This window comes from Homarus americanus, unplaced genomic scaffold, assembly GCF_018991925.1.
Source record: "Homarus americanus isolate GMGI-L3 unplaced genomic scaffold, GMGI_Hamer_2.0 scaffold19179, whole genome shotgun sequence".
Lineage (NCBI taxonomy): Eukaryota > Metazoa > Arthropoda > Malacostraca > Decapoda > Nephropidae > Homarus > Homarus americanus.
Window position 1 is genome coordinate 541,636 of NW_024754174.1, and position 27,816 is coordinate 569,451.

The window sequence follows — 27,816 nt, forward strand, 5'->3', positions numbered from 1 at the left end:
CATATATATATATATATATATTTATAGTACAATAGTAATTATTATTATATTTTCGCCCCCCAGGTCCTCATGTGGGTCAATAACCTGTGCCCGGGTGGGCTAATCCCCGTAAAAGAAAAAAAATCATAAAAAAATATGAGCATTACATACTTTAATTTAATCCCAATTAGTGAGTATCAAAGAAAATGCAATTTAAAAATGTAATTGAAATATATTTAAATTTAAGATGAAGCGTAATTGAATATACGAATATGAAAAAAACAAAAATGCTTTGGAAAAAAGTATATACAGCATATGAAACAGTATAATAATAATAATGGAAGCCCCTCGAAATCGAGTATGGTCGGCCCAAGGGCCTTGTGGGGTTCAAGATTGTTTGGTTCACACTCAGGATGGGTTGGAGAAAGGAAACTCACAATGTGCTCTCTATATACATGTTGTATTGGATGTACAATGCAGCTTGGTGCTGGGAAGGCAGCATGGTTACAAGCGTGATGTAGAGAGAGCTGGTTGGTGAGGACGCTCAGAGAAGGACAGCTTGTGGGTCGCCATGCTCGCCAGCGGGAGAGAGGGCCGCCAGGCAGGCGGAGGAGCGAGGGCCGCCAGGCAGCGGCAGAGGAGGAGGTGTTGCTGGCTGCGGCTGTAGGCAGAGAGAGAGGCAGATCACCACGAGGTCAGGTCTTAAATAGTGGGGGTAGGCGTGGCTTAGCAGTTGACCCCCGCTCCGTGGTGTATGGCAGCGCTGGTTGACCTAGACCACGAGGCATACACTGGGGAATTGGTGGGGTCGGCTAGGCAGCGACAAACAGCGTTTGTAGGGGAGAATTCCACTACAGCCTCCTAGACGTGAATTTGTTAAGGTGTAGAAGCTGTCCCCAACACAACAACAACCACACCCTGAGTCAACGAACTGCATGACACAGTGTCATGGAATAGTCCGAGAAGACTGGACAGCTCGCCAACTGCACTGGCTAACCATTACCCCGGAATATACGATCTGCAAATCCATTAACATCCAGGTTCCCAATTACTGCTGGGTAGACAGAGGTAAATGGCGTAAAGAAACTTGCCCATAGTTTCACCCTGCCCGAGGATCGAACTGTATGTACAATATGTTTTTGTTGTTCATTGTTTTCTTTGGTACCGTACGATCAAAGCACAACTATAAACAATAAAATAAAATCGTCATTCATCGTTGAGCACCATTTTCTATGATGTCGCAGGTTATGTACACTTTTTAAGAGTTACCCTTATATTACTAAAACGTCTTTATGGTGTCACGCTCTTCATAGGTAGCGCGTCAATCTGAGACCACGCAGAAAATAATAGGTTTTCAAGGAAAGTTGTATATCTTCCTCTATAACCCATGGCTGAAATCAAGGAATATACATACAGTATATCTTCCTCTATAACCCATGGCTGAAATCAAGGAATATACATACAGTATATCTTCCTCTATAACCCATGGCTGAAATCAAGGAATATACATACAGTATATCTTCCTTGGGTAAAATGTTGCTATCAGTGTTGCCATTTTAGTAGTTTTCTCGCTAAATCTAGATATTTTGACCCACCATCTAGCGGGTAAATTTGCAGTCAGTGGCAGTGGGAAGTGATACCACCCTCAGTGTCAAGACCTTACTGAATTACTCAGAATAGGCAAAATGTACTCCAAGCTTTGTCAATAAATTTGTTAAACTGAAAAAAAAAGTTGTCTAGCTGCTAGCGATTTTTTTTGCTGATTTAACTAATGTCTGGAGGATTTCTAGCGGTTTTAGTTATATAATTATACTTACAAAGGTATAGACAGTCAGTGAAAAGATCTCACTCTTGTGAAGTGGAATGAAGTTTCACATAACTAAATGGACGCATCACATTGTAATCCATTCAAGGAGTTGGCAGAGTTTGCTTTATCAGTTCTCGTCATACTCGACTCTAATGCTGAAGTAGAAATGATATTCAGCCAATTAAATAAAGTGAAAAAATAAACTTCGAAACAGAATGGGAATAAAAACGGCTAATGCTCTTCTTGCAATACGAGCAGGTTTGAAAAGAAATGAAGAGTCTTGTTTTGAATATGAAATACCGGCTGATATCTTGAAATGGATTGGAACTAGCAATGCATACTGTCAGTGAACCAATCCTGAAATCAACACCAAGAGCAAGTACATCTCGACAACGGGCTGCTGCTGGCCAATGATCCTATGAAAGAATTCCTATGGGACCTGACTACCTGATGGAGGTGGAGTGGAGGAGAGTATTGTGGAAGAAACAACCATTTCCCGATAACCATGTAGGGGATTCTTTTCTGAGAGTCAGCAAGAAACGTGAGTGTGATTGTTAGTGGAAGAAGAGGGCAAGAAGCAACGCATCACTAGTACGTAGTGGATATTTTACCGTGACCGTTATATTAAATAGAATGTACATTACTGTATGTTTAATATGACGGGGAAGGGGGGGGGGGTCCGCTCCCCGCCTAGGAAGTTAGGTAAGGTTAGGTAGGTTTCTTTGGTTAGTTAGGTAGGTTTCTTTGGTTAGTTAAGTAGGTTTATTTGGTTAGTTAGGTAGCTTTCTTTGGTTGGTTAGGTCAGGTTCTATTAGGTTCTAATAAATGTCTTCTCTTTTATAATTATAAGAATATTTTTGGAAAAAAAAAAAAAAATCGAACGACTTCTGGTTTAGTATGTTTATAGCTACACAACGATTGACTCAAAGCGAAATGAATGCCAAATGCCGCCAGTCACGGTTAAATATAGTTCGCCGGTAATGGACAAATGCCAATCAGAGTGCAGTCACGTTAAAATAGCGTTCGTAAGAACTTAGTCGGTCACGGAAAAATATCCACTGCTTCACTAGTATGAAGGAATATGTGTAGCGCATGTATTGTATAGGCAAGCTTTTGACGAAGGGTAATACTAGGGCAGATGGCTAACACCAGAATGCATTTTTCGATTTTGTTCATTTTCTCCACATATGTTCTTATCATTATAGGAGGTATTTTAAAATAGGCAACATTTACTAGAACCTAATAGAACCTGAGCTATCCAACCAAAGAAATCTACCTAACCTTATCTAGCTTCCTAGCCAGACCCCCCTCCCCCTCCATATTAAACAGAAAGTATTTATTTTGATATCTGGTACCAGTGAAAGCAACTTTGTTAAAGCTTCATGGTGTAATTTTATTTTTATTTTTTTGTGGATGTGAAAGTATACTGCTTCAAGAAAGTTGCTTTTATTGGTACAGTCTCGTTCAAGATTCTTCGAACACTGCTGGAGACAGCTGGCAACTCAAGGCCGTTTGTTTACTATAGTACGTAGTAAAATTATGAATGAATTTAAAAAGTTATCGGTGATTGGTTACTTAGTTGCCTGTTGCTTAATTAATGGTTGGGCTTTATTGTTTCGTATTATATTATACTACGTACTATAGTAAACAAACGGCCTTGAGTTGCCAGCTGTCTCCAGCAGTGTTCGAAGAATCTTGAACGAGACTTTACCAGGTATCAAAGTAAGTACTTTCTGTTTAATATACTGGGGAGTCCTGTCCTCCCCCGGGCTAGAAAGTTAATTAAGTTTAGGTAGGTTTGTTTGGTTGGTTAGGACAGGTTCTATTAAGTTCTGTGCATTGTTGTATTATTTTTAACTATGTAATATCATCCAAAGAACATCTGTGGAAAATATGAACAAAATCGAAAAATTCATTCTGGTTTTAGCTATCGCCTCCCATATTATCTGGCAAAGAATTTACATTTAGTTGTGATTATCATTTTTGTTGGTTTATCGTGTTTCAAATATATCATATAATGTGACAAAGTTGGAAGTGTTCATCTATACAAAACAGTCCAGTAATCATATACATTACAAAGGCACTGAGATAATGATTTATTTGTTTATTTATTTTTTCCTTTTAAGATGATAAATAAGGGAATCTTGGTATGTTTTCAAGTCAGTATCCTTCACTGGATTTGAATTCTCTGAATTTAAGCAATTATTTCCTGTAGATATTTCATAAAAAGTAATTATGGTAAGACTTATATGGTGACCCGCACCTCAATCTTGTTAGAAAGTTACAATAGTAGCAGAGTTGTAGCATTCAAACATTGTATGAGTACAGTATATTTGTCTTGCAACGTACAGCCTTTTGTGTGTTTGGAAACTGTTGGATGGACCATTAAAGCTTTTTTAGATTTATGTATGCACTATGAACAAGTTTTCCTATGGCTAATAATTTGTGTATTATACTTTTGTATGTGCAGGTAGAGAACTGTTGTTTTCCGAGACGTTATATGGTGCAACAGCTGTCACTCAAGAAATATGCAGGTAAATCACTGTAACCTATAGTACCCTAGTTATGTATTTCCTCTATGTAACATGGTTCAGTATTGTCGTTATATTTAAATAGCTAGACACATTAAATTTCATTTCCGAGACAAAAAGTGTTTTTGGTTCAAAATCCTATAACGGCTTATCGTTTCGGCCATAATCTTGATATCACCGATTTTGTTAAAAATATCAATACTGTGCATGTACTCCTGAACATGCTGATTGAAGATATGTTGTCCACAATACTGTTTGATACAGTGTATTTGTATACAGTAATTACGTCTCCAAATGACATCCAAAATTTTAATTACAGTACTGTACTGTACTGTATTTTTGTAATGCTAATTACTTGCCACCTGTAGTTTTTCAAGGTCATTTTTGGTGTTTGTGTTAATCTTGATGTATTGTACTTAAGTATTTGGACACATTAAATTTTAATTCTGAGAGAAAAGGTGTTTATGGCTTAAATTCCTTACTGTTTTGGCCATAATCTTGATCTCACTGATTTTGTTCAACATGATTATGTACTCCTGAACATGCTGATTAAGGATCTGTTGTTTTCAATTTGATATCTATACACTAATTACTTGTCCAAATGACATCTCAAAAATTTTAATTACATTTATAACACTTATTACTTGACACCTATGGTTTTTCAAGGTCACTTCTTGGTGTTTGTGTGTCTTGCTGAGATGAATTTAAACTTGAGTGTTGACCCCATCATCTGGTTTTAGAATTGAGCAAGAGATGAGGGTCAGGGAGCATGAGTGTTACCCTCTACCAGATTATGTGGAAACTGCCATACCAAATGTCTTCTTTCAGAGGATTTGTTCTAGTTAGGAAGTACAAGACTGTTTTTTGAAATTTAATTCCAATCAACAATTAGGGGTCCTGAGACTCTAGATTTTCATAATTTAGTCTGGCTATACATAATATACTGTACAAAGTTGCCCCGTTCCTTGCTCACTTATAAAATGGAATTCCACCAGAACCAATCCTCCTTATTTTCATACATAAGTTTATAGTGAACTGTGGTTTTGTTGATTTAAATGCCACAGATTAACCCTCTGGGTATGAGGGGTCTCTCTGTGCTGAGTAAAGTCGTCTGGTTTTAGCCAAGTAAAATATTTAAACCGGCATCCAGTAGTGAAGGGGTTAATGAGAGTTTACTGTACTTTCCCATCTTTGCCTTCCTTCATCTTGTTCCCTCTCGCTCCATCTATTATATTATTATGTTACTGTCATTTATTTTATAGCTCAACATTTCACATCTACTCTCAGATATTCAGAACACTCCATTTTCTATCATTTTTTTCTTTACAGTGATTGCATATTTTGTACTGTACACATAACTAATTGATGTTACACACTATCATCCTTATTATATATATACTGTACTGTACTATATGTAATACATGTACTGTATAGTAAGGTATTATTTCATATTTATACAAGTGAAATTTCAGACTTTCATTCCTTACTTTGGTATTTCATTAAAGTGTAATACTCTACAGCTGTCTGGGACTGGTGGTGGTGTTCTTTGGTATATCAGAGCGTAACGTGAATGCTGCTGGAGTCTTAGCATTAACAGCATCTCTGGGCATTATTGGCTACATTTTAACAAGAGCCCAGCTTGCCTCTTCAGGTAAGAACTTTTCCTCTAAGTTTTTACACAAAATTACCATTTTTTATTATAAAAAAGGTTACTTATTATTGTGTATGTACTGAACTTTCACTTTTTTATTTATAATGAAATATAAATATTTATTTTACCATAGTAAAGGAAAGTAATTTTTATTAATAATTCTTCTTGGTAGTTAATTCCTGTTCTTTATAATTTCAAATTGAGTTTTATTAGTCCCTCATTCCCAGTACTACAGGTATCCCTCATTTAACAAACATTCGAGATGTGAAAATTCACTTACAGGTATATGAATTTCCTAAAGTAACACCTCTTTTTCATTTAATGAAAACTTCCCCTGCTTATATGAATTTTGATCCAAGCACAAATTCAAACTTTCATTTAGCTTTTCCTTAATATTTTTAGGTGATTCATTATAGCCGAAACTTTGGTATATCCCTGACAGTATAGTATTAAATATTAAGCCAGAAAATAAGGAAAAACATTTACTAAATGTAGCTGTACTGTATTTACCATTCTGAGGTTGAGTCTGCAGTTATTTCCTGGTGATCTTGAGATGGCCAGTGCTAGGTAACTACATTAACTACTGAAACACTACACAGTACTATGTACAATTTATACATAACGTAGCACACTTTTTACTAGCACTGGCCTAGTCGTCATCCTTGAAGATAGCTTCTGGTGGCAATACAAGAAAGTTAAAAGTGGCGCATGTTCGATAGGCCTACATGGTTCATTAAAGTCAAAATTTGGTATTTCGAGGTTCGTTATATTTGGGGTTTACTGTAGACAGTATTTTATTAATATTTTTAATGTATTAAGTGGTAAACTACAGAAGTTGGGTGCTACTTTTAAGTAGTAATGTAGGTCTTTTGTTGATTGTGAACTGATTTCCTGTTTTAGGGGGTATGACATTGGGGTTTCTTGTCATTGGAACACCGAACCGTATTTTTCCCAAATGTTCCGCTGTTCGAGAAACAAAAACTCACTTCACAAATAGTGTTTTAAGGACCTAACCCATTCGTTAAGTGAGGGATACCTGCTCAGTGATCTCCCACAAGTGTGCAATTTTCACAGTTGCAGTACTTTACAAATCATTGAGACAGTAATTTGAATTCATTTTTTGCTTATTTACAATGGCTGAGTAAATTCTGGGACTTGTGTTGGTTGGAAAATCTGCTCAAATGCATTACTCAAGCTGTGAGCTTGAATACACAGAGGGGGACATTGTTTGTTTGTACCTCTTCCCAGGGTAGCACACCTGGTTAGAACCCACAATGTTTTCTCAATAATGAAAGAATAATATTTGCAACACAAATGCACAGGAGGTACAGTATTGACCAGCACCCATAAGATATACAAGGACATACAGTGACTTCCTATGCTGTAGGAGATGCTGCATCATCAGCCGAACAAACCAGGATAGGCCAGCTGATGAGATATGAACGGAATTTTTAATTTGAAAATACTGTACAGTATACTCTGGAATTTTTTTTATTTTTGCAAATAGTTTATCAGATTTCTGATACTCAATGGTGCTGCCACTTGCCAGGTCAGCTGATAAATGAGTTTCACTCAATCAGACTCTCATCACACTTGCAAAGGTGAGAGGGCAGTCATTAGCTTACTACCCTGCCATGCAGTTGGGGAACAATTTCAGGGGTGCATTTTGTATTAAAATAATTTTAAATATTTCAGCTAAGGATGATGTTAAGGTGGCTTGTTTCTATGTGGTTTTGATCGCGTGTGCATCTCCTGTGGTCAAGAGCTTGACAGGCAGTGTTGCAACAGATTCCATTAATGCCTGCACCACTTTTCTGCTAATTTTGCGCCTTGTGGTTCATGACTATGGAACAACAGTTGCTATGTAAGTACTGCCTTATATTTTGAAATTGGTATTTGAAAAAAGAAATGTGTACAGTACAAGTCTGTCATGGAATCAGCTTTTATTCATTATTGTCTTCAATTAACTTTAGCAATAAATTTTAAAACCCAACATTTATACTTTTCTATTTCTTCCTTAGAGTTAACCCGACTGTGTCACACAATGTGGGAGTGTTCGCATCTGTTTGTTTGGCTTCCAGACTGGATAGTGACCTTGATGTGTTTACCTTAATGACTGTGGCTGTAGCATTGTTTGCACTCTTCCCCAGTTTCAGAAGATACTGCCGGGTAAATTGGCATACTGTACTGTATTTCCTTTCAAGAAAAAGTGTATCCGCCCATAAGAGTATTTTACATTTAACATATGGACCTTTTGTTACACTACCTCCATCTTTCTTTTCATTCATTGTGTACAAAATGCACCTCAATAAGTATAGAGCCTTGCTTATTTTTATATCTTACCTCAGTGTACACTAGACTTTTTTTTGCATTTTCTTAACCCTTTTATCAGTGAATATACTGCACATGTACTGTTATACTGTATAGCAAAGTTTTCTAAGACCTTCAACAAGATGGCATCTTTAATGTGTGAGTGTCTAATTAATACCTGTACTGTAAAACACATTTTCCAAGCTTTTCCATTCAAAAAATTTTCAGTGAGGAACATGTTCCCCTTGTTATATGTACAATATTTATGTGGTAAATACTGTAGGTTTTCTTTTACTGTACATGTATTACAAAATAAAAAAACATATGAAGACAAATGCTTGCACAGCAAGTCACAAGAGTTGAAGGCTGGTTGTAAGTGGGTGTGACATGCGCAAGCTCACACACACAAGTACCAGGTATTCATCCACCTACAGGGTGGCAATTAAAACAAACAAAAAGGTTCCTATGGCATCTCATCAAGATCAGAGTTATAACTTTGATGCTTTGAATTTAGTGATTATTTGAGAATATCTTGTCAGAGATTTTATCTCTTATTATTTTGATGTAAGTGTAGGTTGTCTACATGAAAATATTGTTAGCATGGCTTTTCTCTCTTGATTGAAATTGAGAAAAATGTAGGCACTCAACAGGAAATTATTTTTTGTAAATTGTTTTCTTATAAGAACTTATATAAATGTTAATAATTGTTTCCAGGTTCAGCTGGGGAGATGTTGGGACCTGATAACAACAGTAGTGGTGGTGGTGTGCACCACCTCAGGGATTCTACTCTTTGCTCCACATCTCCTACTCATATTTTTTTTAGCTTTGTTCCTTTGCAACTTCTTCATCCCGGCTCTATTCATCCACTTGCAGAGTCATAAACAGTAAGTTTGATTATTCTTATATTGTGGAAAGAATATTTATGTAAATTTTAAGGAAATTTCTGAGGATCTTGGTCTTAATGTCAGTTTGTGGTAGAGTATTTAACACCTTGTGTATGGGGTCCCCTTTGAACTGAAGAAAATTGTCCGGTGTTAGCTAAATATAATATTAAAAGTGGTGTCCCCATAGGGAAGGGGTTAAGAATAGAATATACAGTAGTACTGTAAAAAGCTTTTTGAAAATGTATGGTAAGATATACCACTCTTTATGACAACTATTTACGATTTTTCAATTTTATAGTAGTAAATAATTTTCACATATACAGGTGCTCCTCTACTTAAGAACGTTCAACTTACAAACATTATTACTGAGGGGGGTTACCTGCCAGAACAAGTGTTTAATGTGGATGAGACTGGATTATTTTGAAGAAAATTTCAGATACAACAAACATTACCTAAGAGGAGAAGAGTGAGCCAGGTTTTAAGGCTGTATTAAAGGGTAAAGCTGTACTAGATATCCATAATCTTTTCCTTTTTTACAATGTGTTTGGTATCTACAAGAGTAAAGTTGGACTTACAAATAATTGGACTTACAAACAAGCCTCAGGAACGTAACTCGTTCGTAAGTAGAGGAGCACCTGTACAGTTGAGTCTGGATTTACACGGTTTTTGTTTACACGTTTGGTCATTTACGCGGTGCCTTGCCAGAATTGAAATGCTTTAATTAAGCTGTAAATTTGGTCATTTACGCGGGAAGCGGCGTGGGCAGCGTGCGCACAAGGTCGCCCAGTCATCAAAACATTACCGAGTTCTTCACCCGCCACCCACCACAGCCGGCCCAAGTCAGTGAGAGTGATAGTGAGGATATGGACTTTGAGGGACCCTGCAAGCCTATGTGGTGGATAGTGATACAATTGATACAAGTGATACAGGTGAGGGCCAATAATCTGCCCTCTGCCTCGGAACCAACCTCCCATCCCCGTGTGCCCAGCCATCTTTTCTACTAACGCAAGTGTTAAAAAACCTAATATTATTGATATTTCTCTTAATTGTTAATTGTGTGTGCATACCATCATAAAATTAAGATGTTATTTTGACTACAAGGTACGTATTGTGTCTGAAAAAGTGGAGTTTGGGGGTCGGCCCAGTCTCTATTTCAATTAATCCCATATGTTCTGTTATTTCATTTACGCATTTCTCGTTTTACGCGGTACTCCACGGGTTCAATTGACCGCGTCAATGAAGACCCAACTGTATATGAAAATATGAGATGAAAAATAACAATAACACAACTTTGTGTGGTAGGGGGATGTAGCTACTGCTAACTTGGTAACATACCAAGTCCACACATACTTTCCCTTCACACACATACATACATTTTTTTTTTTTATTATTATACCAACATGCTGTCTCCACTGATATTATTATCTCTAATTCTAAAATTCACTGTACTCACTGGGCCCATGTGGTGTGCGTAGGGATGCTACCCATGGACTCGACTGCCAGCTGGCTGAGCTTGCCTGCAGAAAATGTATTCTAACTGACTGCATTTGGCCGAATTTTCCAGTGTTAGCTTGGCTCAACCCGTGTTCAAACAAATCTTAACCCTATGTTAAGCGATACCAGTTAGTATAAAAAACAGTGTTCGAGTGAATCTTAGCCCTCTGTTAAGTAATACCAGGTAGTAATAAAAAAAGTGTTAGAGCAGATCGGTGTCGAACAAACCTGTGTTATTACTCTATAAGTTTAAAATAAATTCCAGAGATAACAAAGAATGGCTAGTAAGCTGATAAATGGTGAGATAAATAATGATGAAATGTGATGGCAATACCTGTAGAGGAATAAGGTGCACATTCATTATAATTATATTCATGATTTATTCTTTCTTTCACACAGAAATATATATGGTCCATGGGATGAGGCTCAGATTGAAGATAGATGAAGACACATCATCACCAGCACAATACATTGCTGCTTCATATTTTCAAACTGGGTGGTACTGTATTGCAGCAACACACTTGCCCCTCTCTACAGTACCCTGAGTCCAATCTCCAGCCCTGGTCAGATGTGAGAAGGATGTTATCCAGTGTGACTTCCAAACATTGCAGGGTTTCTCTGGGTACTCCAGTTTCCTTCTGTACTAACACTGGACAATGAAGGTAACAAGGAACAGAATGACTGCCCAAATGGCTAATAAGCTGGTAAGTGGTGGAAATGATAAACAAGAAAATTTTAAAATAATATTCATTACAGTACAGCACATTATTCTTGAATTTTTTTAAAATTTTGTGATTCTGCTCTGTGTTATTTTTATATTCACTATTTTTTTTTTCAACTTTGTCAAGTATGTGTTTTAGTAATGCAGTTAAAGGATGTATATTACAGCTATGAGAGATATTTGTTTTTTAAATACAATTTCAAATATTCTTATTACATGTACCAGCTTTAAGAATATTAAAAATATTCAGCTATTGTGTTATATGAATATTTGAGGATGTTAGGAAGACATTCATATTCATTGTACTTAAGATTTTTTATTTTTTTTGCTGAGATATATGTGAGGGATGCATTCTTGAAAACCCTCGCATAAACCAAAATAGCGTATATCAAATACTTAGTTCAATGGAAAAAAAAAAGAGATGTTTCTTTACCCAAAATGAAAATATTCCAGACCCATTTTCAATATAATTTCAAAACAAATAAACCATAAAATAAATCACTATAATATATATATTTTTTGATACCGCAATAGATAAAGCAAGTGTACAGTACAGTGTCCTTAACAATAAAAACAGATACATCAACTTGGGTAGACGAGATGATGGAGGTGGTGGTAGAGGTTTTACGTCGTGGGTGATGGTAGCTCCTACACTACTCACGTAACCCACCAAAGGTTGACACCAATCTTCTGATGTCAATCACTGTCGACATAAACCAAGTAACAAGACAATGGACGAGTTCATGGGTGTTTGCTTGTGGGGGGCAAGAGGGGGCAGTTGCCCCCCCCTGAATCTGGCTTGTGTCAAAATATATAAGCAACAAATACCCAACAGAAGAAGGGGATTTAGAGTCTGACAAAAACGAAGGAAAGGAAAAAGAAACACTAAAATTTTAGCCCACCGAGCCTGACTGTGGGGGAATGCCTATCCCCTTGTGCCCTCCCCCCATCCCCCCGGAAAATTCAAGCAGACACTCTTGGACGAGGTGATGGTTCTGGGGAAACATATTCAACACACTCTGTGACACTGTTAGAAGAATACAATATGTATTGTTTTTAAATTAAAGTTGAAACCAACATGATTTAAACGTGATAAGTTAAAATATTTTTGGCACTGAGGAAACGGCAACCATATTGACGATGACGTCAAAAGCTAGAAGCAGATGACCCACATAAACCTGCAGTCAAGGAGTTTACAGCAGATGGCCACTTCAGATTGCATCAGCCTGTTCAGGTAAGGTGTAAAGGTGCATTTTTAATGATGTGAGTCAGAGGCATTTCGTAAGTAATAAAAATGTAGTGAACAGTAAGAAATACAAGTAGTAAGCCCCAACGTTTACACTATCAGCTGACCTGCCCAGACATTGCAGCATACACATGCAGAATATACCTATTCTAAAGATCTAAATATGCCCCTAATAAACCTACATAACTCCCATACACTCCTCGTTGCTATTAAAGCATAATATTCGTGAAGATGTGGGTCAGTAAAGAAGTAATGACTGGGTCTGGACTGGTTTGAGAATGTTTGCTGCTGGGTAAACATTACAACATATTTCTGCTTTTAACTTGGCAGTGCACTCATTAACCATTGTTATCTACCATTAGTCATTATTTCCTAGAGTGTACAAGCAAGAACTAATTGTTAGAGGTATGGTCAGAGTGTACATACATAGGTTGGTAACTGGCTGTGAGCATGGACACAGTACCACTACAATACTTGCATTCTAGATCCTGTACTTAAATATTTGTACATTTTCTGTTACTTTTCTCTTATCTAGTTATATTATGATCTTGGGCTTACCTGGGAACCCCATTGTTACTTTACAATCTTCAATACTCACAGTAGCTGCCACCACCAAGGTTTTTCTCTCAGAATATACTGTATAACATAAAAGATGATTTAATGCAATAAAGTCAAGTATAGGCACACTAAAATAGGACACAAACACATGAACCACTCCTTGGGGTTTACTCCAGACTTGTCGAAATTTATGTTAACACTAATACAAATCATAAGTCTTTGAATTTAACGGAAGCAATATTCATTAGAAAATACTCCAACTCACTGTAACATTTTATGAGTGACAAAAATAATGACTCTTCACCACTTCATTACATTACCGCTTATACTGATGCTTTATAGCAATCTCCAAAAATCCATCACAAAGCAGATACTTGTGTACTGTAATTATTACTCTCAGTACTGGGGGTACAGGTTACTCTTGGCACACACTTAACACAACTCCATGGCATAACCTTACCTCTCATCACTTATTAATATTATACCTGTTAATACTCCTTACAACACAGGACACATCGGTATTCTCATTTTCAGTGAGAATAATATAGTACTTCAGACTGATACATATAGCATGAATTACCACCGGGCTTATGCCAGCTGGGATCCAAACACTGGCGTTCGTTCACACTCCGTGAATCCACGGCAGAGCTCACTTTGAATCTGAGTTTTGGCTTCCCTGGTGCACCTACTCAAACTCAGTCTTGGTTTACTCAATACATCCTGCCTGCACTGGCCACCGACCCTCAGCAGCCCCAGCAACACACATAGAGAATAAGATGCTCAAAGTGATATAAGTCAACACACAACAGTTGCAAAATACGTCTTTGTGCAAGGAAACAAATGAGGCACTCTGCATTACAAGGAGGTAAAGCGCCACCCCAGACAAAATGCGTGTTTTGATGAATATCACTACAGGGGTATTTTCACCCCTCCTCTACATGTTGGCGTTGGATGTAACCCCCTAGGTAGACTAGAAATATCGATGAAAGTCCTTCAAAAATAGGGTGTCATTTCACCTCAGGCTGAGAGCTATGTATTTGGCTGTGTGCTTAGTAAGTAAAGGTGGCCACATCCCGTTCAGAGTGAGAGGAGCGCGAGCCAATGACAGCGTATGCCCCATGGACCATACCCCCTGAGTCGGCAAATCACAATCGATTTCCCTTGCTATGTCACAGCTCATCGGCCAATCCACACACCCAGATGCTGCCTCCCTGTTAGTCTTGCCACGCTGCGTAGTATAAAGCTGTTCAGAGTTTCTACTGCTATTTTGGATAACTTTTCGGTGTAACATTGACGTTATTCATGTTCCACTGGTGTGAGAAGTGTTACGCAATGTCTGCCCGATTCGAGTGAGGCCAGCCCTTCTGGTGTGGGTTCAGGAGCCCTAATTCCTGAGCGTGTGTCTAGTGGCGACAGTGTTCACGTGGACACCCCAGCCGTGCTTGGTGATAAGTGATTTTGGTGGTGAATTTAGTGGTGATTATGGTGATGCAAGTGCGACTGGCGATAGTGATGGCCATTAAAGTTATACGAACTCCTCAGGATTTATGTAACTTCAACTTACTGTACTACGATCGTCAGGGATAATAAAACGAAGGAACTAAACAAAGTAAGATTGTAATACTATTATCATAATACTGTTTTACCCAAGATTCTGCAAAATTTCTCCGGCTTTGTATTCATATGTTAATTACGTTGGGGGGGGGAGTGTAGTGGTGTTGGCTGTTACACTACAGGACTGGAGGCTTTGACAGTTTCTGATAAATTCTTTAATATAAAATTGACAATCACTTTAATACAGTCATCAGATTCTCTGATAACTAAGAATCAAAAACACTAATTTCAGTTTTGAATGGATATCTCATCACTTGACATGAGGCAAAAACAGTTATCACAGATTTGGCCGAGTACAATTTTAACTACATTTTAAATTTAGTTGAAGCTTTCAACATACACATACTAAATCTTGAATGCTTCACCTACTGGTAGGTATACATCACTTACTGCTACTCATTCATGTTACATCATAATTTTAAATTTACGATACAGGGGCAATACGGAAAACAAATTTCTCTCTAGGGGTAACTCACTCGTTTCGCACCTGTTTTATAGACGACGGAGCATACTATGAATAAGTAAGGTGAAAATATTATCAGTGTAACTGTGCCCACTGCCCATGACAATGCACCATGGCAGCTCTGTTGATTAGATTGGCATTAACATTCACATCCTCTTCATTGTTTGCTTCAGTTTCGAGACATGACACTAGATCTGCTTTTTGTCCACTTTTTTGTTTTTCATGCTTCGAAAGAGAGGGTGTCAGCATTCTCATGTTCAAAGAACTGGTTGGCATTGCCCTTTCTGATTTGCATAGAAATGTAGATCTACCTGAGGATATGTGTATCATCATGTGGTAAGATTTTCAGGTAGGGAAATTTTGTTCATTTTGCTTGGGTCAGTTACAAATATTGCCCTTTTCTCTAGCCACTCTTCTACAATGTCAGTTCTCTTCCCTTTTCCTCAGCGCTAAAAATTACATCTTCATTCCACTTCTTTGTTCTTTACCTCCTTTGTATCAGGTAGTATGACCTCATTGCTGTCTTCTTTGAATGTGTTACCCTCAAGGTTAAAGGAATGGATCAAGGTCTACACGATCATACAACCACTGCCAATAAAAATTGCAAATATTTGTACAATATATTTAGTACTGTAGTCAGTTAATTATTTAACTGGGTAACATCTGAAAAACATATTGAGTAATGAGTAGTGAACAGAGTAGCCTAAAATGGTATCTCATTTATTTAGACCATGTACACACATATAAAATAAGTGTAGTTTAGAGCTTCAAGTATACAGATAGCAGTTTTTGGGCCAAGAATAACAGTGACCTTGATATTTTTCAAAGACCTTAACCTCATAGGATAATGAAACTTATTCCAAGCGTTTTTTCATTATCTAAACCATCATCTCCATACCAAATACTGTACATATGAAAATCGAAGCTGTAGTTGCTGAAATAAACATCATTCGGTGATGCCTCTGCGTGGTGGTAGCCATTTTGTTCTTTGCTAATTAGGGTACAGAGGATTCCCGACTTACGAACGCCCACTGATACGAACTGGGTTAAACTTGAAATTTACAGTATTTTATTTACCTAATGACTTATTTTTTACTTTCATTTACTGTATTTTGTCATTCTATTTCTTCTTTTGGCTTAAATTAAGTGATTTTAGATGTACAGTATATAAGGACTTAAGCTATGATGTAGTGGAATTTTAAACATTGTTTTGTAGGTACAGTATGCACATAGCATGTGTTCCGATTTGCCTAAAAATCCGACTTAAGAACATCCTCAGGAATGGAATCAGTGTGTAACCCGGGGACCTCTCGTATGTTAATGAGGTCTAAAGTTTGTGCCGTATATCAGATGTTGAAGAGATCTTATCAATGGTTAGCTGAGCCAAGTTTGGTGATTTTTTTTCCAAAGTGCTCACACTCGCCGATGGACTAATTTTGTTGGTGATAAGCTGTTAGTAAAGGGGTATGAGTGTGTGATTATTACCAGTGGTTTTGAAAAGAGTGGTCCTTTTGGTGTGATGTTTACAGCCAGGGCCCAGGCCCAACATTTACCAAATACCTGCCAAATCTCCCATTTCTTAAATAATCCCAAGTAGCTTATTCTCCTTCACATCGCCCTGCTATCTCAGCTTCATCACACAACATTGTTTTACCCTCTTTCTTCTACTTTTCTGCCCAAATTCCTGTCTTTCACTTTACAAGTTTCCCTGTTTTGCAACATCCTCTCAAGTCAGTTATCACAATTTTGCCGATCCCTCAGGGCCTTACGCTTCCTGGAGTCTTCTTGGCATATGCACGTCCAGTGACATAATACCTTTTGAGGAAATGCCTGGTATATTGCCTCGAAGATTATGATTTTTGTTGTGAGTATACCTGCATACCATAAGGTCTTTCTCACTGAAAGGTTGTGTGAGCGGGCACATGAGTGAACTTTGAACGATCCCCCACTGGCTATCATCTATGCCTACTGTATTTATATATAAGCAGAGCCAGAAACACATGGCACACATTTACTCTTCAATAAGACCCATCAACACTATCTTCCCAACATTATCTATGTAAGAGAATACTGTCTCTCATGATTTCTATCATTGTTGGACCAGTGTACAGGTATTGCTAACTCTGATACATACTTAAAGACCTTCGTTGTTGAAGCACAGTAATAACATATAACAACAACAACAAAAGAGGGTACCTTATTCACGCATGCTGGATAATTGTCTTATAATACACCCGTATATGTTATCATCTACTTACACACACTGTGACATTACAATAACTAAAATTTAGTTATCTTAGGGCTCTCAAAACTTTTTTTTTTTGCATTACCATGGACCAGCATAAGGCCATTAATGATTGAAAATTAGTATACAGTATAGTCTGCATTTATGCGGTCAATTGAACCCGTGGAGGCACGCGTAAAATGAGAAACACTTAAATGAAATAACAGAACATATGGGATTAATTGAAATAGAGACTGGGCCGAACCCCAAGCTCCACTTTTTCCGACAATACGTACGTTGTAGTAAAAATAACATCTTAATTTTATGATGGTATGCACACACAATTAATAATTAAGAGAAATATCAATAATATTAGGTTTTCAACACTTAATAATAATAAATAATAATAAACGATTTATTAATAGAATTGCAGCCGGTGGCTGAAAATATACAGACTTACATTTGATTTAGGCATAATGATATAATATGTGTTGAATACATTTACAGGGCTATACAGTACATAAGTCAGGAGTTGTTTATTATTTTAACAATAGATGGGATGGTGCTACGGTATTCTTATATCTATCGGTGCGGGCTCTTATGGGCTGAATTTTGTTGTAGTAGCGGACTGTACGAGGTGGGTAGGGGGCTGCCGGTGGCAGGAGGTGACGATGACGAGGGTGGTGCATTAGTTGGCTGCCAAACCTTTCCAGTGCTTGGTGGTGGAGATCACTGAGGGATGGCATTTCCAGGGTGGAGAGAGCGTTGATGTAGCTGGAGTATTCTGTGCCGAGCATGATTCTGCAAGCCCTTTTCTGTACCTTCTCTAGCCGACGTTGGGTGGAGTTGAGAGAAGAGGACCAGGCTGGTGACGCATACATTAGTTTGGGGAGAATAAAGGCATTGTAGATAGTCCTCAGCTCTGGCGTGGGTGTCTCAAGTGACCTAAGTCGTCGTAGCATGTAGAGACGATATGAGGCTGCCTTGACTGTGTTATTTACATGGGCCTTCCAGTCCAGTTTGTTGTCTACAGTTACACCCAGGAGTTTGGCAGACTGCACCAGCTGGAGAGGATGGGCACCCACTGTGACTGCTGGGGCTTGCACTGGAGTGGTGGTGGTATTGATGTGCATGACTACGGTTTTGGTGTGATTGATGGTGACCTTGTTCTCCGTAGTCTATGCCTGTAGCCTGTCCAGGGTGCCTTGTAGCGATGAGTAGTCTGGTGCAGTGTTGTCCACGTACTTCCACCTGTGAGGAGTGTCCGATAGAGCGTCGTTGATCAGGATGAGGAAGCACAGTGGTCCCATCTTGGTCCCCTGGGGAACACCGCAGGTGAGGTGTTGGAATGTGGAGACCGAGCCCTGATACCTCACTGCCTGACGACGTCCACTTAAGAAATCAGTGAGCCATGAGACCAGGTTGGTGGGCAGCCCTAGTGCAATGGCCTTGTTGATAACAGTGCAGTGATCAACCAGGTCAAAGGCCTTCCTGAAGTCAACAAGGGCAACGGCCAGTGATGTCTTTCGGTTCTGCAGGTTTTTGTGCAGAAAATCCAGAAAGCTCACTAAGCAGTGTGATGTAGAGGAGGTCCTCATATTGCCAAATTGCTGTGGATCAATTGACTGATAGATTCTGGCAAATGCCCACTCAAAAACAAAGTCCACAGAGTAGACTGGGTATGGGGGTAATGGCAACTGGCCTGAGGTCATTAGGGGACTGTGGGGTGGTGACCTTGTAGATAGGGGTGACAAATGCGGTTTTCCATTCATTAGGGCATTTGCTTTGTCTGAGGGATGCATTAATAATAGAACAGAGGGGGGTGGCAAGTTCGACTGCAAATTCTTTGTATATTTTGATTGGGGTCGTGGAGCATTTGGATTTAAATTTCCGGAGTTTGTTGGCGATTTCATATGGTTGAACACTGGGAGGGGAAACGTAAGTAAGCCGGGAGGAGAGTGAGGTCAAGACTGGGTAAGGTATGACATGGTAGCAAAATGGTTATTAATTATCTCAGCTGCCTCCTCACTAGGTAAATGTGAGATGAAAGGAAGTGCTGGAGACTGACGGTTGAGACCACAGAGATCTTTAACCTTGGAGTACCACTGACCGATGCCGACTTCCTTGAGGCCGTGCACTTTCCTGGGATAATAAGTCTTCTTGGCAGACTTGATTTCCCTGATGACCTGGTTATATAGACTTTTGTACAGACGGTTGTTGGTGTAGTATGCCTTGTTGCGCTGCTCAATAAGTCTTTTTATGCGGGGCGTAATCCACGGGACATCATCGGGGTGGATCCTCAGTGTCTTGGCTGGAAAGAAGTGGTGGTAGGCTTTGGTGATAGTGTCCCACTTGTTATGCACATCGTCTACCGTGATCACTTCAGTCCAGGGATACCGGGTTATCCATTGTCCGAAACGCCGCATAGCAGAGTCGGGGTGGGTCATTAAGTCCTGGTGGGAACTGGTGGTCTTGAGAAGGTAGGGGTAGGTGACCACAGTAGGGACAGGTGGGGGTTGGGGGGAAGGTAGTGGTTACCGAGATCAGTCATAATGAGGTCCAGGGTGGCATTGCCATGTGTGGGAAAGTCAACTATTTGTGTAAGGTGGAGGTGTTGGGTGATGTCACTGATGTCTAACTCATTAAAGTCACTGCATATCACTAGTTTAGCACATGGAAATCTGGATCTCAGGGAGTCAGCAGTGTCTATTATATGAGTAATCAGTACATTGGCGGTTGGTGCGCGGGGGGGATGATAGCAAACACAGACAATGAGGGAGGCAGGCTGGCGGGGGTGGGAGGTGGGAGTGACCTGGACCCACAAGGCATCTACATCTTTAGGTACATTAACACCTAGGGGTGATGGTTTGAGGTCACTGCGACAGTTCAGAACTACACCCCCACCTCTCCTGTCCTTTCTAAGGTGGTGAAATAACTCATAGTTTTCTATGGCACATATCTCAGGAACAATTTGCCACGCCTCGGTAATCGCCACAATACCTGCACCAACTGACTTCACTGTGACACTGACCTCCTCCACCTTGTTGCATAAATATGTGACATTGGACAGCAGTAGGGATGGTAGGCTGTACGTTAGTAGAAAAGCTGGGTCGGCACACGTGGATGGCGGCTGGTTCCGAGGCAGAGAGCAGATTAGTTGCCCACCGGTAAATCACTTTCACTGTCACTATCACTGACTTGGGCTGGCTGTGGTGGGTTAACTTAATAAAGATTCAAAATTTATTCACGAATAAAATTTTCGTCATCAAAGGATTAATAAATGAATAGTCAAATAAACTCTAGTGTGTTTCATGACTGCTTTGTGTGTATAAAAATAAGCTAAAGAATTTGTCACCTGATAATGCATCTTGTATTATCGTCCATTGTTATGGGGGCTGTTAGTGATAGCTGCTAAGATAACCTGTTGCTGTGACGCATTTCGTTTGTCAACAGTGTGTGTGCCTCGAGACGCGTATTTAACCTCGGTAGATCATCCTACAACACAGGTATTGTACCACTGCTATGTGGACATTTTTGTTAAGATGTGCGCATTGGCAAACTCTGTTGAAATTTTAATTCCACGCGTTGTTTTTGTCACTCCCGTCTGCATCCTGTAGTTTTGGTTCAGTTGAAATCGTATCCTGTCACTGTCTATATCTACACACGTATACATTTATCGGTCGAAATTTTCAGCTTACACACTTGCTTATATGTGTACATAAGTTTCATTTCACGTTGGTCGAATTTATACAGTTTTTTGCATTTGAAATTAGGCTTGTCTGTTAATTCGTATGACCCAAGACTGTATAAATTACTCGCGCCTGTAAACCAATTTACCAAACGAGGATAGGATCGAAATTGCCACTTTGCCTTTTAAAAACAGTCTCATGGAGCACCCTAGACACCCAATCATAATGACCCAGGCGTTGACGACCAGAAAGAGAAAACCAAACCAATGCAAGACCACCACCACGTTGAACATAGTAAAGGGATAAAGTCTATCGAGCACAAAATTATGGCAAGGAGGAGGGTAAGGAACAATCTGAACTGCGGAATACGTATTATAAGTTACCGCCCGCTGCAATCTTACGCCACTGAACTACTTCTGAACAATAGACGACACGAACCATTCAGACTAAATAATCCTGGGTGAGGTTTGGTTAGATTGTTTACGTTAGGTTGGGTTATGTTAATTAAGTTTGGTTTGGTTAAAACATTCATCTGTTGTTAGTGTAGTACCATAGCATAGAGGACCAAGTACTCTGGCGAGGTCTCACTCTGGCACCGTAACAGTTTACAGCGTATTTAATATGTAAACTTTGAGTGTTATATAAACTAAATATATGTGCTTCGGGAGGTATTGATTTATATTTATTTATTTTATTTTATTTTTTCTAAAGATTTTCTATTCTAAATAAATGTCTAAGAATTATGGAATCTCATGAAGGTTAGGAGATTTAGCTTATTTCACCCGATAATTAAACACCCCCCTATTGTTAACCTTTCCAACTTACCCCCCCACCCCCCGCCATTTAATGTCGGGGAGTACATCAGGTGATATAAGCGGGGGTTCCTAATCTTTACGAGATATGTTGCGCACGACGATTAGGAACAAAATAATCCTGTTTTTGTTGTGTTTTTTCATTCAAAGTTATTCTAGAAAATTTTGAGTAGATGACGTCATACTTGGCTGCTATATGGCAGCAGGGTCTACCATTATACAACACTTTGTTTCCAATATCTTCCCAGGCGGTAGTAACTCCCAGTTTGATAGCTGCCTACTACCTATTACAACCCTGTATAAGATAGTCCCCTACACTATATGGAATTTAACTGTATGGAATTTGAATTTAAATTTGACTATATGAAACACGAAAAATAAAAAATAAAATGATTTTTTGTGCGATAAATAGTGAAGAGACAGATAAACTACCATTGATAACACAAGGACTAGAAGCACAGTATCTCCAACATATGTTTATCTAGGATTCTAGGTGCTTGGTTCACTGATAGTGATAATGGAGTAGTGTTACACTATTGAAATTACATGAGACGAGTAGTGAAATGGCTGTGAATTAGTTTTCTGTTTTTTGTGTAGTAGTAGTAATGTAGAGAAGAGAACCGATAGGCTCTGAAGATGCAAGAGGTGTAGGAGGAAGGTAAAGTTAGTAAGTGGGAAATAGAGTGGGAGACTGAAGGTGCGTTATCTACCTTGCGGGGTTTTTGTGCAGCAAGTACGGGAATCCCTTTTGTAGATAAACGTTAGGTGTTCGAGTCTGTAATGACATCATCCTTCCTGTATAGCTCCCAAACCTGGCTAATAGGTAACCCAAAAGATATAATTACTCAGTACAACGAATTGGTTAAATGTCTTCTTGGTGTCAGAAAGAACATCGCCATTATCCAATGCCAAACTACGCCAGGAATTCCCCCAGTGCAGGATGTTATAGTGAGGAGGAGGCGGAGCTTAGGATCGTAGCCTCGTACGCCAGATACAGAGGAACCATTCGATGTTTGTTATGAAGTGTCAGGTCAGGTATGGGTAGGCCTATAATTCTTTCTTTGATTTCCTGGTCGTCAACATCGATGACCGTAGTCTTGCAAGTTTTTCCTCTTCCTCTTGTTCTTCGTTTGTTTCTTCTGTACTTCCCCATTTCTTCTTGTTCTCGCCGTACTAGTGGCTGTTGATTTTCTTGTTCTGGGTCTTCTTTCTTGTTAGTTATCCTCAATTGAAGGAGCGCATCCTTGTAGTTGAGGTTCTATGAGTGTTTTACCTTGGTGATCCTACACTCTTCCCTCCATTTGGGACACTCCCGGTCGGAGGATGAGTGAGGAACGCCACATGCCGCACATTATGTTTCTCAGTCTTGCAGTTCTTTTTACTGTATGTTTCGGTGATTTCCCCCAGCACCTACCCCAGAATACTACATAATCACGATAATGCAAAAGGCGAACAAGGAACAATGGCGTTGATTCATAAAAGGATTAACACATAACATGACAGTTGGCATTAAACATTACAGAAGCTGGATAATGAACATAATAACCAACAGAAAAATTACATGAAAGTTAATTGTGGAATCGGGAATAACCATGAACCCGTAACTTATTGGTGTTCTAAACCTGTCGAACAATTCAATTATTTTATACTGTTAAGGTGTGTGTGTGTGTGTGAACTTTTCGTTGTTCTTGTATTCTCAATATTGGTGTTGATGCCATAACACAATAATTATATTCAGCAGTGACAGTCGTGGGTGTGAGTGAGGAGATGCAGGTGTTTGTGTTGGTGGTGGCGGCGGCAGTGTTGGCCGCCCGGGTCACCGCAGCTCCCCAAACTGTCTTACCTGTCGTGGACTCTCCAGAGACACACCTCTTCAAGTCCCTCACTCCTGTTGGTATGTGTATTGTAATCTCTTAACTCATGTTTTGAAATGTATTATTTGTTCTATCTGTAAACACACTCCGATCAACAAGATTATCTTTCCAATACACTTATTACATTATCATTACCTGCATTATCTGTCCTTTCATCAGATGCTGAGGTAGAAGATGCAACATTTTATATCACGTCTAGAAAATAAATATATCGATAAAAGTTTACCCGAGATTGTGTGTATACCTGTATATGACATCACTTCTTTACATATTCTTTATCTATCAGCTAGTTTATAAAATGATTACTTTTGGCACCATCGTAATGAGTACCGCTGACACAACTGTGGAGGTATAGTGAGAATTTATATTAAGAGTGTCTGCAAAGTGAGGAAAACCGTAGCGTGGTCATGTGGGTGAGTCATGACAAAATATGCCTTGGGGAGAACTTCTAAAAGGCAGTGTTATTTATTTGGTTAACTAAATGAACACTGCTGATTACTCCTCAAGGGAAACTTGCACTAGATAAAATATGGTGTCGTTACTAATGAACAGATTACACTATGATTAGGACCGAACAGTTTACTCCTAGACGCACAACATGACACAGTAGTTCACTCTAGTCTAGGATCTCTGTGGGAGTCTCGGGACCTTGTCTAGTTTGCTTGCTAATTGCTGCTATCTTTATATTTTTTTTTAATAATTCCTATAAACACTGTACGTTCGTTTAGTAAAGTATATAGCTGTATATTGTGGTAACCCTCAGAGCGGCAGGTGATGGTGCAGATGGCTCTCTCCCAATCCAGCACTCCCAACGCCCGGATGATGGTGGATAAACCATCGACTTTTCCACACGTAAGTATCTACCGCTCTTCACATTACGCTTCTGTTTATTCTATCATAATCGCTTCCTCTTCATCCCAGAAAACGCTATAAAAAAGTTGGAGAACCAGAAAATTAACCCCCCCCCCCATCCCACCTTATTTTTCCTGATGAATAAGGACCCTAACGCTACCTTGTGAGTTTAATAGTTTAGTTTAGTTTATTACTCAACAATGCTTCCACCCCCTCCGCCCCCCTGTTGTTGTTCCTTTGGCATTTGTCATTTTTTTTCGCACAAGACCCGGCCATTTAAGTTCCTCTCACTCATCAGATACAATAAGAGGTCTGAACTTTTGATATTTTGCATAAGAGAAGTCATTTTTTCAACAGTATTTAGCTAATCGGTCCTTTTCCTACTTAACTTAAGGTGACTGAAACAAAATCAAATATATATCTATTTATCTTCTATTCATTGTACTTCTTTTATTCTTGCTGCAGTAATTGATGTGTCCTGATATGGTACATCCCCCCCCCTCCCCCCACCCCTCCGAAATGACTTAGGATACCCTTCGTCTCTTCACAGCAGCACGTTCTTCCCCCAAATATTTACTCGACGTTATGCTCCTCACTCCTTACTGCTGCTCCTCCTTACTTCCACTGCTTCCTTCATCCACCATTTTATATTCTTGGTTTTCCCTTTTCCTCCACCTTCTTACAAGTATTTTGATTTTGTTTTATAAATACTCGTATATCTCATTGTTTTAAGTATGTTATTTAAAATAGTGTATTGCTTTCTTATTGTAAAACGAATTCTTAAGTGTTAAAACAACGTAATTTTGGTATTGTTGTAAGTACTAACTTTTACTTACTTACGGGAACTAATAAGAGTATGTATCATTTGACTTCCCGAATTTCATGACGAACTCCTTCAGGGTGATAACAAGCTGGTGACCTTGGCGACAGCTCTACGACTGTGGCTCAGAGCCAGTTGGCAGTTGACACCAGAACAGATGAAAGAAATCTTAGAGACGGGCAAACTCTGCAATGATGATGGAAAGTGTATTGACTTCAACGTTGACTGGAGCCACAACTGTTGCCCCTTTGGTTAGTAAACAAATTGCTCATCAAGGAATGTTTTATGGTGTTTACAACTATAGGTGGTAATTTGAATAAAGAAACCAACTAAATATGTTGTATCATATCTCACCCTTACGACAGCCTTCTCTGAGTGGTTAGCGAAGGTGATTCGTGTTGGGTAAGAGACCGAGTGTTTCAGGTAGAATTGTACTAATTAAAGCCTCTGTATTACGTGGAGCCACCAGAAGAATGTCTAGACGCTGCTACTTGTGGAAGGAATGGAGAAGCTCAACTAAAAGAAAACTGGTGCAATGCAAGACATACTGGGAGAACATTATGACAGTGAGTGTGTTTGGTAAATGAGGTTCTATGCTCATGATAACAACAACAGGAAATCCCCCGTCTGGTATGTGGGAAAAGGCTGTCAAGATAAAAAAAAAACACGATTAAAAAGCGCCGCTCTTACATTTAAAAAAAAAAAAAACAATGGAAATATTTCTGTTTGGCGCATTGATATGGATCATTCGGGGGTTGAGAGACACAGTTGTAATAGCAGTGCAAGATGACATGTCGATAAACGACTCCAAAAAGGGAACTCATTCTGTCTGTCACGTGAGAAAACCTCGCTTGTTCAAGCATTTCAAATGGTAATAATCTTTAGTTGCAGTAAGTGTTCGTCGTGTGGTGAGTGGTCTGCATCGGAATGGGAGACCATTCAACGTGTTTTGGACAATAGCGCTGCTGCTATTGACATTTTCAAAGTTCATGTTGTATTGCTTATAGTTCCTCAAGTGTTCAAAGATTCAAAGTGTGGTGCAGAATGTTGTTATCGTGAAGATAAACATGTTTCGTTTCGATTAAAAGGCAAAATCGGCAAGAAGGTAAGGTAAAGTTGGGTGAGGCAAAGTTAGGTCAGGTTTCCTTTGGGTAGGTTTGGTAAGGTTTTTACGTGTTTTTTGACCCCATAATTTCCCTCGTACAGTCAAAATTATTAGTAATTGGGGTGGGTCATATTTCCATGACTATTCATTTCCACCAAAAAATAAGTCATTCTTTTAAATCATCACCAATTACTGTAAAAAAGTAAGATTTTTTTTTAAATAATACAGTCTGGCTCAAGCTTTCGTTTTTTAAGTTCGATCATGGAATAAAAGAAAACTATATTTTAATGGCTAACTGCTTTATTATCAAAAACCTATACCATACTAATATTTTAAGCAAAATCTCGACACCAAAAAATGCTCAAGTTAATCTGGGAAATTAATTTAAAAATTTCAAACTCCAGAGACTAGGAACAATTAATTACCAGTAACTTTTTTACCACAGATCCATAATCTGCACGTCGAGGAATACTGTACTTATACTGAGATTTTGAGCAAAATTATTTTTTCAGCCCCCCAAAATTGCCTTGCTCATCATTTTTCCTTCACGTTGTCTATTGCCTTTAATATGTAACATTCTCCTAGTCCTTGAGTCAGTGGGTTTGGTCTTGGGTATTTATCAGTCAAATAGTTCACTTTACTGACTGATTTTAAGAGATTTATCTGCATTCTTGTTTCTCAACGAGCGAGGCCAGTAAATACTTCTTATTTCTTCCGTCATTCTGTTCTAATAACCATTGTAATATTTGAACCTTGGCCTGCTCTTGATATTATAAAGGACAATATCACATAATCATATCGGAGATAAATAGAATTAGAGAGGCTGCCTCTAACCTTTCCAGAGTCATAGGTACAGTGGAGAGTAATTTTCTCTACAAGTAATTACAATACTTTTATTTATTCACGAATAGTTGGTTATATAATAACAACGTCCACTTTTGCTCAAGACATCGGCATTCTAGTGTTTATTAAATTTTCTTCATCTTCAGATCACTAGACCTACCTCGTTAGTCGTTACGTCACCAGCTGGAAATAAAGAATGAGTGAATGCATAAATGAAAAGGCCAAGCTTATAAAACTCTTAAATCCGAAATAAACAAATGGCTGTTGATCCATCGGTGTCAGAATATACCCTGAGCCTGATAATCCGACAGGACAAGGGAAGTGTCATTGATCCGGAAG

General features: G+C 38.8%; 1 protein-coding gene across 2 annotated transcripts; it reads left to right on the forward strand.

Annotated features, from left to right (window-relative positions):
- The first annotated feature begins 1,628 nt into the window (after positions 1-1,628).
- On the forward strand, positions 1,629-25,863 carry LOC121855703 (phosphatidylinositol N-acetylglucosaminyltransferase subunit C-like). 2 transcript variants are annotated; one of them, XM_042350787.1, is made up of 10 exons: positions 1,629-2,327; positions 4,257-4,320; positions 5,838-5,968; positions 7,664-7,832; positions 7,990-8,137; positions 8,993-9,162; positions 11,056-12,611; positions 23,722-23,877; positions 24,621-24,709; positions 25,609-25,863. In XM_042350787.1, exons 1-7 carry the CDS (start codon positions 2,219-2,221, stop codon positions 11,099-11,101), a joined length of 837 nt encoding a protein of 278 aa, XP_042206721.1. In that variant the 5' UTR covers positions 1,629-2,218; the 3' UTR covers positions 11,102-12,611; positions 23,722-23,877; positions 24,621-24,709; positions 25,609-25,863. The 2 variants fall into 2 exon arrangements, with proteins under 2 accessions (XP_042206721.1, XP_042206722.1); XM_042350788.1 differs by having other exon boundaries at positions 23,725-23,877.
- The last annotated feature ends 1,953 nt before the right edge of the window (positions 25,864-27,816 follow it).